The sequence below is a fragment of the Pseudopipra pipra genome, chromosome 6 (genome assembly GCF_036250125.1).
Source record: "Pseudopipra pipra isolate bDixPip1 chromosome 6, bDixPip1.hap1, whole genome shotgun sequence".
Taxonomy (NCBI): domain Eukaryota; kingdom Metazoa; phylum Chordata; class Aves; order Passeriformes; family Pipridae; genus Pseudopipra; species Pseudopipra pipra.
In genome coordinates, this window is record NC_087554.1 from 18,806,367 (window position 1) to 18,816,924 (window position 10,558).

The 10,558-nt window shown below is 44.6% G+C and overlaps 1 protein-coding gene, 1 long non-coding RNA gene and 1 other non-coding gene across 4 annotated transcripts; 1 reads left to right on the forward strand and 2 right to left on the reverse strand.

Moving 5' to 3' along the window:
• Window positions 1-14: 14 nt before the first annotated feature.
• On the forward strand, window positions 15-7,541 carry LOC135415655 (uncharacterized). The gene is made up of 2 exons (XR_010431220.1): window positions 15-537; window positions 2,729-7,541. It is a non-coding gene; the product is annotated as an uncharacterized LOC135415655 (long non-coding RNA).
• RPLP2 (ribosomal protein lateral stalk subunit P2) lies at window positions 5,940-10,546 on the reverse strand. Of its 2 annotated transcripts, none has more exons than XM_064657659.1 (5): window positions 10,448-10,546; window positions 9,936-10,059; window positions 8,183-8,231; window positions 6,443-6,541; window positions 5,940-6,057 (listed from the first exon to the last, which is right to left on the reverse strand). In XM_064657659.1, the coding sequence occupies exons 2-5, from the start codon at window positions 10,056-10,058 to the stop codon at window positions 5,981-5,983; spliced, it is 348 nt and encodes a 115-aa protein (XP_064513729.1). In that variant the 5' UTR covers window position 10,059; window positions 10,448-10,546; the 3' UTR covers window positions 5,940-5,980. The 2 variants fall into 2 exon arrangements, with proteins under 2 accessions (XP_064513729.1, XP_064513728.1); XM_064657658.1 differs by lacking the exon at window positions 10,448-10,546 and adding an exon at window positions 10,170-10,418.
• On the reverse strand, window positions 7,892-8,024 carry LOC135416825 (small nucleolar RNA SNORA52). Its single transcript, XR_010431762.1, has one exon. It is a non-coding gene; the product is annotated as a small nucleolar RNA SNORA52 (small nucleolar RNA).
• Window positions 10,547-10,558: the final 12 nt, after the last annotated feature.

The following is a 10,558-nucleotide window of genomic DNA, read 5'->3' on the forward strand; positions in this document are numbered from 1 at the left end:
GGGCAGTCACCGCCCGTCGAGCTACTGAAGCCGTGCTAGCGCCGCTCCGAAGCGGCAGGGGCTGAGCCAGCTGCTTCTCGCAGCATCCCAAGCTTCGCCCTGTACCGGAGCAGCAGGCTGCTCTCCCCCCACTAAACAAGTTAATTATTGGAGGCTTCTGCTCCAAGTCCTTGGGGTTTCCTTGGTTTTTCGGGGGATGGGTAAGAAACGTGAGAGGAAGGGAAAAGCTTTCCCCTTTCACAAAAAGCTGAGGAGCCAGAAGTAGGCAAGACTTGGCACACCTACATCGTAAGAACTGGGAAAAAGGCAGCCCCCCCTTAACAGCTTTCTCTGCCTCAAAACTCTTAGAATCACAGAATATCCTGAATTGGAAGGGACCCCCAAGGATCATTGAGTCCAACTCAACCCTTCACAGGACACCCCAAGAATCACACCACGTGCCCGACAGTGTTGTCCAAATGCTTCTTGAACTCCTCTATGTTTGGTGTTGTGACCACTTCCCTGGGGACCATGTTCCAGAGCCCAACCACCCTCCAGGTGAGCAACCTTTTTCTAGTATCAATGTAAACCTCCCCTGACACAACTTCAGGCCATTCCCTCAAGTTCTTCCACTGGTTACCAGAGAGAAGAGATCAGTGTCTCCCCACTCACTTTCCCTCATGAGGAATTTGTATACTGTTATATACTACTCACCAACACACACACAGTTGCTTGCCTTTGCTAACCTTCCCTCAACCTTTTTTCTCCATATGCGTCTAAGCTCACCAAAGCACTTACCTTTGGTCAGGGCAAATGCAATTTTCAGTAGTGCTTCTGCACAAGCAAGCCCACAGTGTATCAGCTCACCACAGAGCACCATTGGGTGAAAGGCCAGTGCTAGCAGGAGATCAAAATAGCTTTCAGAAGCTGCAAAGATCCCCTTGTCATAAACAATACAGATTACAGTCATTCAAACAATTATATAATTATGAAAGTTTACAGGGATATCAAAAGCATCAGCATAACAAGAAGCAGACTGCTCAACTCAGAGCCACAAAGCAAGATCAGCAGGAGGGAGGTTTGGGGGATACAAAACAAAAAGCATAGATAGTTGTTTAATGGAAACAACATAGGGCAAAAGCGCTTCCTACAAAAGTTTAAAAAACTACTTAATTCATCATGGCATAAAGCTCTTTGGATTAGTTTTCTTATATCCAGTCAAAAGTTTCTCATTTGGGATACTGTTATACCTGTCCTTAACAGCTCCCAGACTAAACAATGCCAGGCTTTCCTCCCCACGGGAATTTCACCAATTATGTTAGTGGAGGTCATCCAAGTAGCCCCTCTCCTGTTCCTTCCACTCCAAATATCCTTTCAAATGATACAACATAGGTTGATACCCTCCTCACAGAGAGGCCATCCAGGCTGCAAGAATAGCTGTTCAATGCCTCAGTCTACTGCCTCACAGTCAGGTGACTGAAGTTACCAAATTCAGCAGGTAACCCTTGTATAAATCTAATATTTGAGGTGAAGTTAGGCATCACACTCCAGCCTCTACAGACAGAGTGCTTTTTCATTAAATGTTTGTGCTTTCCTTTCATCAGACAGGCAGGAGTACAGCTTTATCTTCCTTTCAGGTCCTGCCCTGGAGCCCACCACCTCACCTAGCTACTAGGAACTACCCTTAATACATATTAGCTGACTCTGGAGCACCTGAAGAATTAACCTTCCTTATCTCAAGTCCTCTGCTCATACCCACCCTTCTCTCTCTTCCTCTTATAACTGTACTTGCTTTACAATTTCCTTCCTCCCTTGCGTTTGATGTGGTTACGTAAGCCCTGTCAGCCCTCATCTCCTCCACCTGGAGAAGTGAGCACTGGCACACCTGCGCTGTGACTCTTAAAGGCCCTTAACACCAAGATGATCATAGTGCTTTCACCCCATGCTCCTGATGACACAGAAAGGTATTTTCATGTAGTCGAACCCAAAGAAAACATCATGTCTTGCCTTTTCCAGAACAGAGATTGTTCTGCAGAAGAACCAGTCAATGGGCTGTGACTTTAGTGGAATTCTGTGGCAAAACCGAGCAGTGAACCTTGTTTGCAGATACCTCCCTAATGCTTGTAACTACAAGAACATCATTCTCAAGCCAACGCTGCTCCCTTTTTTTGGCCTTTCACAAACCTTAATGTTCCTAGCATATCTGGAAAACAGAAACAACAGTGCTGTGACAATGCTGGGGTTAGTTTCACTGGATTTCTCAACAGCCATCTCATCCTGAGTTGTTTACATCACTCTGCCTTGGCCCTCAAGGTTACTTATTTGAGTAGGTTAATGCTGCCCTGCTGAAACAGGTTGATGAAATGAACCATGTGAACACTAATCTCTTGTGAAGTGCTGCCTGGGCACTGTCACGAGTAGGCTGGCAAACAACTGTGTTTTTCTCAAAAATAAATCAACTCCCTAAACTAATCTTTATCCGCCTTAATAAGAAAGTACCATAGTTCTGCTATTGCTCACAATGAGGCAATAAGCCAGATCAGCGAGATTTACAAGGCAGCTTTTCATGTGTATCAAACTCCTATTGGAACATTGCAAGTTCACTCATGCCCTTACATGTTGAGATGCCACTGAGGCAGCTTTGTGTGCAATCTCTTGTTGGTTTATTTTCTAGCCTAAGGAATGGTGAGCAGTTAGTACATATGAGATAAGAATGTACAAGCAAACAATCTCTATTTGTTTTTTTCAGGTAGGACCCTGGTTGATACCGGCCATTGGGAATTCAAGGAAAGATGACAGGCAGTCTGCTACAGACTTCTGAATGTTACTTTAATACTGTTGCCCATAGTCAGCAAGACTAGTGTAGTGGCCACGAAGCCCATCTCGAGTTGGACTTTGCATCACTGGAAAGCCTGACTCTGATGTCTTTTTCTCACCTGTGATGTTTGTGTGTATCAGGCCATTCCATGACAAACACTTGGCACTTGCTTCATAGGAGCATCTCCTGAGGCAAAGGATTGGTCCCCTTGTCCTACTCTCTTGGGACTGAATTTTCCTTCTTGGAAAGCTACAGCAGATATCTCTCCCCTACGTAAGTCGCACATACCAAGTTCAGCAGCCTGTGTGCATGTAGCAGCTTGCAAAATTGGGCCTTAGTAGTAAGAGTGAAACGTTTTGAGAAGTGAAACAATTTGAGAGTGGCCCCAGGGAGCCGTTGCTTATTGCTTTACCGTAGTGTCCAGGACGTTCTCCCTGCCTTCCAAGTAGTGAAGATGTCACGTTACTCTCCCTGGCCCATGGTGTTTGTTAGCAATGATTTTCAGGCAGAGCTGATTTGAGATGCAGCATTTGTGCCCTAGTGAGGAAAGCTCACACAATTCAACGTCAAGCCTATGACTAAATCACTCTCTCCTGCTGTCATTTTGGTAATGATCAGTTACCAGTTTAATCTTCAGGCACAAAACTATCTTTCCTTCTCTTCTCTTCAATGCCCTTGAACCTTTCTTTATGAAGAATTCAGGACAAATTAGTTCTAACTGAAATGGATTCTGCAAGGGGATGGACTAGGCCACAAGCCCAAGTGTTTGCAGGCACTAGTTTTCTCTGACAGCATCGTGGAATAAACACATCCACCCCATCAGTACCCTTGCCTTTGGAAATCATTGCTAAGTCTGAAAAGGCATAAGTGACACTTGAAAATTCAGAACAGTGACTACAGAGCAGGAGTAGGAATCTCAGCTCCTTCATATCTGAAGCTCATTGAAACCAGCAGAATGGAGTGGTTAACTAACTCCATCCAGCGCACCTAACAAGTCTGCAACAGAGTTTCAGGCACATCACTGCTCATATACAAAGCCATCAGGTGACAACTGTTTCACAAAGAGGTAAGGGGAAAGAAAGCTTAATAGGTTTTGATTTTGCTTTCGGAAGAAACATTTACCATGCAGAGGTTTTAGCCAATTTTGTAAAACGTATGAAATCTTGGAGCAGAGCTGTGCCCTGACCTTCTCGAGGAACACCGAGGAGGTGGTTATGTTACAAACTCCGGTTCCCTGAGATAATGTAGCAAGTGCTGTATTTTCAGTGCTTTCTCTGAGAGCTGCCCCCCAAAATTTCTTCTCTAAGCAATTTACCAAATGAGCTGTCCTTTTTCTCATAGCAGATTGAGCTACAGTAGTTTTCATTAAAATTATGCACTTTCAGGAAGGAATTTAAAAGTGTTACAAGGACAACCAGCACAGAATCAGGTCCATAACTCAGGGTTTAACAGGTCACACAGAGAAGATAGACAAAAATAGGGTGAAGAATTTATCTAGCTGTAGTTGTACTCCTCCCCTCAATCTCAATAGCCAGCAGCTGGCACCACAGATTTCAGTGTCATCCCACAGGCCTGGGCACAGCAAACTCATCGAATAGCTCAGTGCCATTGAAACAAATTCCTTTGTATGTGGAAAAACCCTGCTGACTGGTGTGACAGGGCCATCCCTTCCTGAGAAAACATCAACTTTGCTATTGCAGCAGCCAAGCAAGGCAATATGGGGCAAGGAGGATACCTCTCAGTAGTGTCGCATCAAAGAACCACTCTTTTCCAGTGACCTGAAATGGAGAAACCACCACAGAAAGAAACACAGGTATACCTGCACCCCTCACAGGGCTGAACCACTGCCATTATTACAAGTCTGACAGAGAACTACAGTGAACATGAGTGTTTTTCATTACTACCAGATCACCATGATAGGACTTAAGAGCCAAAGTAGATGAAAGGTATTGGCACTGTTACCTCCTGTAGTTTTTTCTTGCAACAGGCACAGAAGGGCAGGAAGGGTTAGTTGCTTAAATCATGGCCATTTTGAGGCTCTTTCAACTGCTCTCTTCCTTGGCTGCTGTGAAGTATTGGGCGTTTCCTCTCAGTGCACCACAGGGAGATAAAATAGTTTTTTCCTACTTGGATTTCACCCATCTCTCCTCTCAGAAGTACTTGCCATGCTTAGTCCAATGAGTCATAAAGAACACAGCTGTATCAGCTAGTGCTTTTTCTTTTCCTCCCAAAACATTAGAAGAGCTCCACAGTACACACTGCTCCAGGACACCTTTGTGACACCACCTGTGCAAATCTGGCATGGGAAGATCATCACTGGTGCAGTTTGTACTCTCTAACACTGACAGATGACTTCCACAAGAAGTCTGGGTAAGTTGCCTGCCAAAACCATCTTCTAGCAGAAGACACTTACAAATAAAGCAAAATTTACTGTCCTCCCTACCTGATGAATTCTGGGCACACCAGAGATCAGCTTCAGTTCTCCAAAACCACCACTGACATGTAAGTTTCTCTTTGTTTAGATCAAGGTGATTCATATCCTGATAGCTCAGCTACCCCAAGAACAGCCATTCAGCAGGAAGGGCACCTTTACACTCATCTCAGTGCAGTATGGGGTTTTTTTCTTAGAGATTGTGTTAAGCATATGGATATAACATGAAACCCAAGCAGTCAAGCATTTTATTGGTACTGTCCCTAGATCTTAGAAATCTAGCACAGTGATGAAATAGGTCCTTTTAAAATATTAAAAAAAAAAAAAAAAGAACTCTGAAATTATGATGTTTCTGACTAATCCAGACCTGATGTCCATTCAGTTTCATGTTTTCGAATTGAAAAAACAGATCCTCAAAAATAGTCCTATTATTGATGAATACGTGGGACTCTTTACTGGGAGAAGGTTAACATCAGGTAGATTCCACTTCCACATACTGTTTAAGAAACACTAGTGTCAAAACAAGCATCCAGGTTCACACAAGCTTTGCCATTTCCTCAGTACTTTAATAGCTGAGTCCAATGGCTTGGCAGAAAATTCGCACACCTGTTGCAGACAGATAAAAATCAAAGCCTGTCAGAGCTATTTTAAGAACGGCTGTCTGAATCCAACAGCACTTGTATGGTAATAATAATAATAAACTCAAAAACATTTAAAACAAAGCATTTTAATAATTTCTCTATAACAAATAATTAATCAAATAGGCCGAATCCCATGTCATCATCAGATTCTTCAGATTCTTCTTTCTTCTCCTCCTTTTTCTCCTCAGCTGAAGGAAAAAAAGACCAAGCAAATGGTCAGTATAAGCACTTTTTGCACCACAGATTTTCACGATACAAGTTTTGGTGATCTCAGCTCCTGTATTATTGACACTTCAGTCTCCATGGTTCATCCCGACCCCTTTCAACAGCCAAACACAAACACCAAGGGGACACAGACACTATTGCAGGGATGTGCTTTATGCCACCAAGTCTTTTTGATTCTTGGTTCTAAGCCAGACCACTCTTAAGGCAGACAAAGAGCAAATGCTTCTGATTGCCCAAAGGAAAAGTAACTCTTCAGTTTACACGTCCATCACATACTGAACAGCCAAAGTGAACAAGCCTTGAAATTTGAACTAAAGGAGCTGTCCATGCCTCTCCACTCATACTCACCAGCAGCAGGGGCAGCAGCTGCAGCAGGGGCAGCAGAGCCCCCTCCAGCAGAGACTGCCACCGCTCCCCCAGCCGGCATGCTGGCGAGTTTTCCGTTACCTGAGAGGGACAGAAGAGAAAGTATTTACATGCTCATCCCAAGCACAGAGGTCAGGGGAAATGGAAGAGAAATGACAGTGCAGAAAAAACAGATCCTGTCTCATGGACTGAACCTGTCACTATTTGCTGAAAGGAACAAGAGACTGCATCCTGATAAATATATTCTCTGAGAAACACTCAACAGTTTTAAGCTTCACAAAGGCTTATGCCAAGAACACAGACAGCACATTATTGGTAAGTTTTCTTCTGTACACAAAGTGCCCTATTTTTCCTCCAGAACCTGTCATATAAAAATAGTAGCAAACATCCAATTTTGCACACCCATGAAGACTGTTCTCTGAATACAGCACAGTAGCCCAGAAATTGATAATATACCCCTGAAGTACCATATTGGCAGCACTGGCTTTCCCCCCTCACCTTTTTTTTTTAAGGGTATAGAGAACCCTGAAGGCATAACTGGATCACACAGGAGAGAAGGGGAAAGACGTATTTATGGCAAAGAGGACAGTATTTTAAACAAATTCCCCAGCATGCTATGAACACTGTTGCATCTCCTTTGAGACTCCTGATTTATGCTCTTATTTGGAAAGCCTACTAGTTCTCTGGCATCTGTCTTTCACATACCAAGGCTCCCTTGGCATTCAGAGGTCATGTACACACCGTGTTTGCCTGTATTCCAATTTCTGGGAATCAGTTTCTAAATAATTCTGTGTTACTCCAAGCTCTAATAAAATAGCAAAGTAAACAAACATGTTTCATATGCATGTCAGTATGTTCTGACAAACAATTTACTTAAAGTATTATAGGAGGGGATAGCATAAGTGTGTTGTAAGCTCATGCATAATAGCTCTCTTAGGTCTTCAGATCACGTCGACATAAGTGTCCACGTGACCTCACAGCAAAGCCTGGCAAAGTCCTGGCAACCTTTAAGCAAAAATATGCCTAAAAGTTCCCTTGTGCCTACACACTTGCAAAAAAATAAAAATTCATTAATCAGAAACCTTTGCACTACCTCAGCTCTGCTTTACTTCAGCCCTATGACCCAGTCAATTCATGCTAAAAGTTCCATCTTTAACCAATTCATGTTAAAAGTTCCAGCTTTGGTAAGAGCACAAGTTTCTATGGAAATCAGCGCTCAGAGTCCTATCTCAGGAAAAAGGAAATGCCAGACTTGAGGAGCTCTAGAAGAGAGGTGCACTGGAGAGGCTTGTGCTCCTCGCAGAGGGTGTAACTGTGCCCCCCATACCAACTCACACTGTGTTCTTTACCTTTTACATCATTAGTGCACACAAGAGGGCAAACACAAAAAATCCAGAGACCCTGAAGGAAAGCTGACTCTTTCTCCAGTCAACATGTCCAGAAAACTACATCATGAGCAGACCACCAGTAAGCTCATACATGTTAAAGTTCTCCAGTTTAATGTGGTCCACAAGCGAAACCCAGCAGGTACTGGCACTGACCTGCAGGGAATTAGAATGGACCTGGATTTCAGCCAATTCAGCTGCAATCCAGCATGGAAGTCCTCAACTGCAAAGCTAAACGGACGAACAATCAAGGAGCTGGCAGCAGTTCCACATTCTCAGAGCTAAGTTATCAAAGTTGCAGACAGAATTACCTGTAACGCTCAGAGACTCTACTTACCCTGAGCAATTACATCTTCGATGTTTTTTCCATTCAGCTCACTAATAACCTGTGTAAATAAAGTTTAGAATGTTAATACTTTCAAACCAGCATGAGAATAAACTACATTTAATTAAGTTCTGATTAATCATCACATACAATGGCTACATCCTGATGTTTACACAGCCCCAAAGTTCTTTATTTCTCAGTGGAAGAAACAGGACATTGAAATGAAAACTTCCACCAAGTCTTTTATACTTTTCTGTGAAAGCTTTTTCAAGAAATCTATTACAGTAAATTCGTAATGAATCTAAGGATCTTGCAGAAAGGAGGATACACAGATGTTGTGGAGCCAAGTAGCAAACCCCACTAATGGTGTGTAAGTCACTGAGGGACTGTTAACATTTCTTGCTTAATGCCCCCTGGGAGGCTCTGGAGCACTGGGTCCTGTACCAAAAACCACAAGGCCCCCTTCCCAGCCTTACCAAATGTTAACAAGCTGGCTATTGTATAAAACACAAACCCAAACATTGCTAAACCAAGCAAGTACTTAAAAATAATGCCCCAGACCTTACTGGTGAGTCCTGGCTATCAAGAGTCAGTGCTGAACACTGCTGAGTAGCCAAAGCCAAAGGACTTCAACCAAGAGTTTTCCAACAGGCACCTTCTGCTCACAGGGAGCGTGGGACATGTGAAACTCTGTGCCTGTGTTCTTGCTCCATCCAGAGGAAAGGTGCTTTTGAGACTTCACTACATTTACACTGGCTTAAGATACAGCCAATGCAAATAGAAAAGGATTAATTATGATCAAAACAAATTCCAGATACTGGAGGATCACAGAAAGCAATTAATTCATGAAGGTATTAAATCTAAACAAGACAAAGACATAAGACCTGGCACTTAAACAGGAGCATCACGAGTTCAAACCAACATCTCAAGCCATGAAAAGGATGATGTCAGCTCAGCCAACCTGTTGTCTAGTTGAGCCTCTGGTAAAACACTGTTTCCAACTGGGAAAATAACTTCTTTTTACCTCTACCTCTCTGGAAACACTTCACATACAAGTATGGGGTAGGTGACAAGATCATTTTATTGGGTTTTTTTTTCTTTTTCCCACGGCCACTAATTTTTTAAGTCCACAATGCTGAAAATCCGTTTTATTACATGAAACATTCTAGTTAAAATACTCTCTTCTTCAAAAGTCTATCTTTCAACACAATCATTTCAGCATTTATTTTCCAAATCTTCCTACATCTTAGTATCAAACACCTTTAAAGTCCACGTTAGGACTTGCCTATGTTTCTTGGTGAAGAAACAAATGGTGCTTTGCAGCACACTAAGAATGTATGACTGAAAACCAGGCCTTCAGAAGTGTTAGTTCAGAATCAGTACTGACCAGAAACTAAAATCAAACAGGAAGTGCAGACTACACATGATGTCAGAACAGAACTTATTTTCAATGTGTACTCATTTGTAGCCACCATCTTACTGAGAACGATTAGACTGAACAACCAAAAGTCAGCAACAACTGACAAGAGGCCTTTGTGGAGGACATGTGTTGAATAAGAAAACTAGACTTCTAACTAAAGTTGTAAAAACAGCTGTGATTGGCTCAGTAGCGTTTTAGAAATCACACACGTAAGGGCCACCGAACATCGGCACAAAGTAAGGGCAGATCAACAGCGAGGCAACCAGAACACTGAAGCCAAAGGAACAGCTCCAATGTCTGGCGCTGGCTGGGACACGACCACCTGGAATTAAGAGGCAACGCCACCTTGTTCATGCGTTCATCGTCCGTCTCGATGCCGACGCTGTCGAGGATCTTCTTCAAGTCCTTGGACGTAGGGGACTCGTTGCCCCCGAGCACAGCGAGGAGATAAGCAGCGACGTAACGCATCCTGCAACACAGGAGAGCGGCGTCCTCAGAGCCCACGGCCCAGGGGGGGCCCAGGGGAGCCCATGCCCGCTACAGCGCTCTGGCTTCGCTTGCACAGGAGCACCCGCGCACCCTGCACTCTGCCCGCCCTCTGCCAACACCGAGCCCGCACACGGCAGTCCGGCAAACGCTCCCGCTCTGCGCCGAGGGACTGCAGCGTTCGGCTCAGCCCGTCCCGTCCCTCCGTCAGCCCCGGCCCAGCCGCAGGCCCGAGAGCACATGGCCGCCATTCCCCCCCCCGCCTGCAGTGCTCCTTCCCGAGCCCCGCCGGCGGCCGCGGGCTGAGGCGGGTGGGCCGGGCGCGACCATTCCCGCGGGTGGGGGGCGGGGGGGGAGCCCAGCGCACTCACTTTGTCTGCGGCGGCGGGACACGGGCCTGGGGCGTGCGCTCGCGAGGGCCGCGCGGCAAGGAAAGGGAAGGGGCGGAGCCTCGGCAACGCCTTCTTCCCGACACCCCTCAA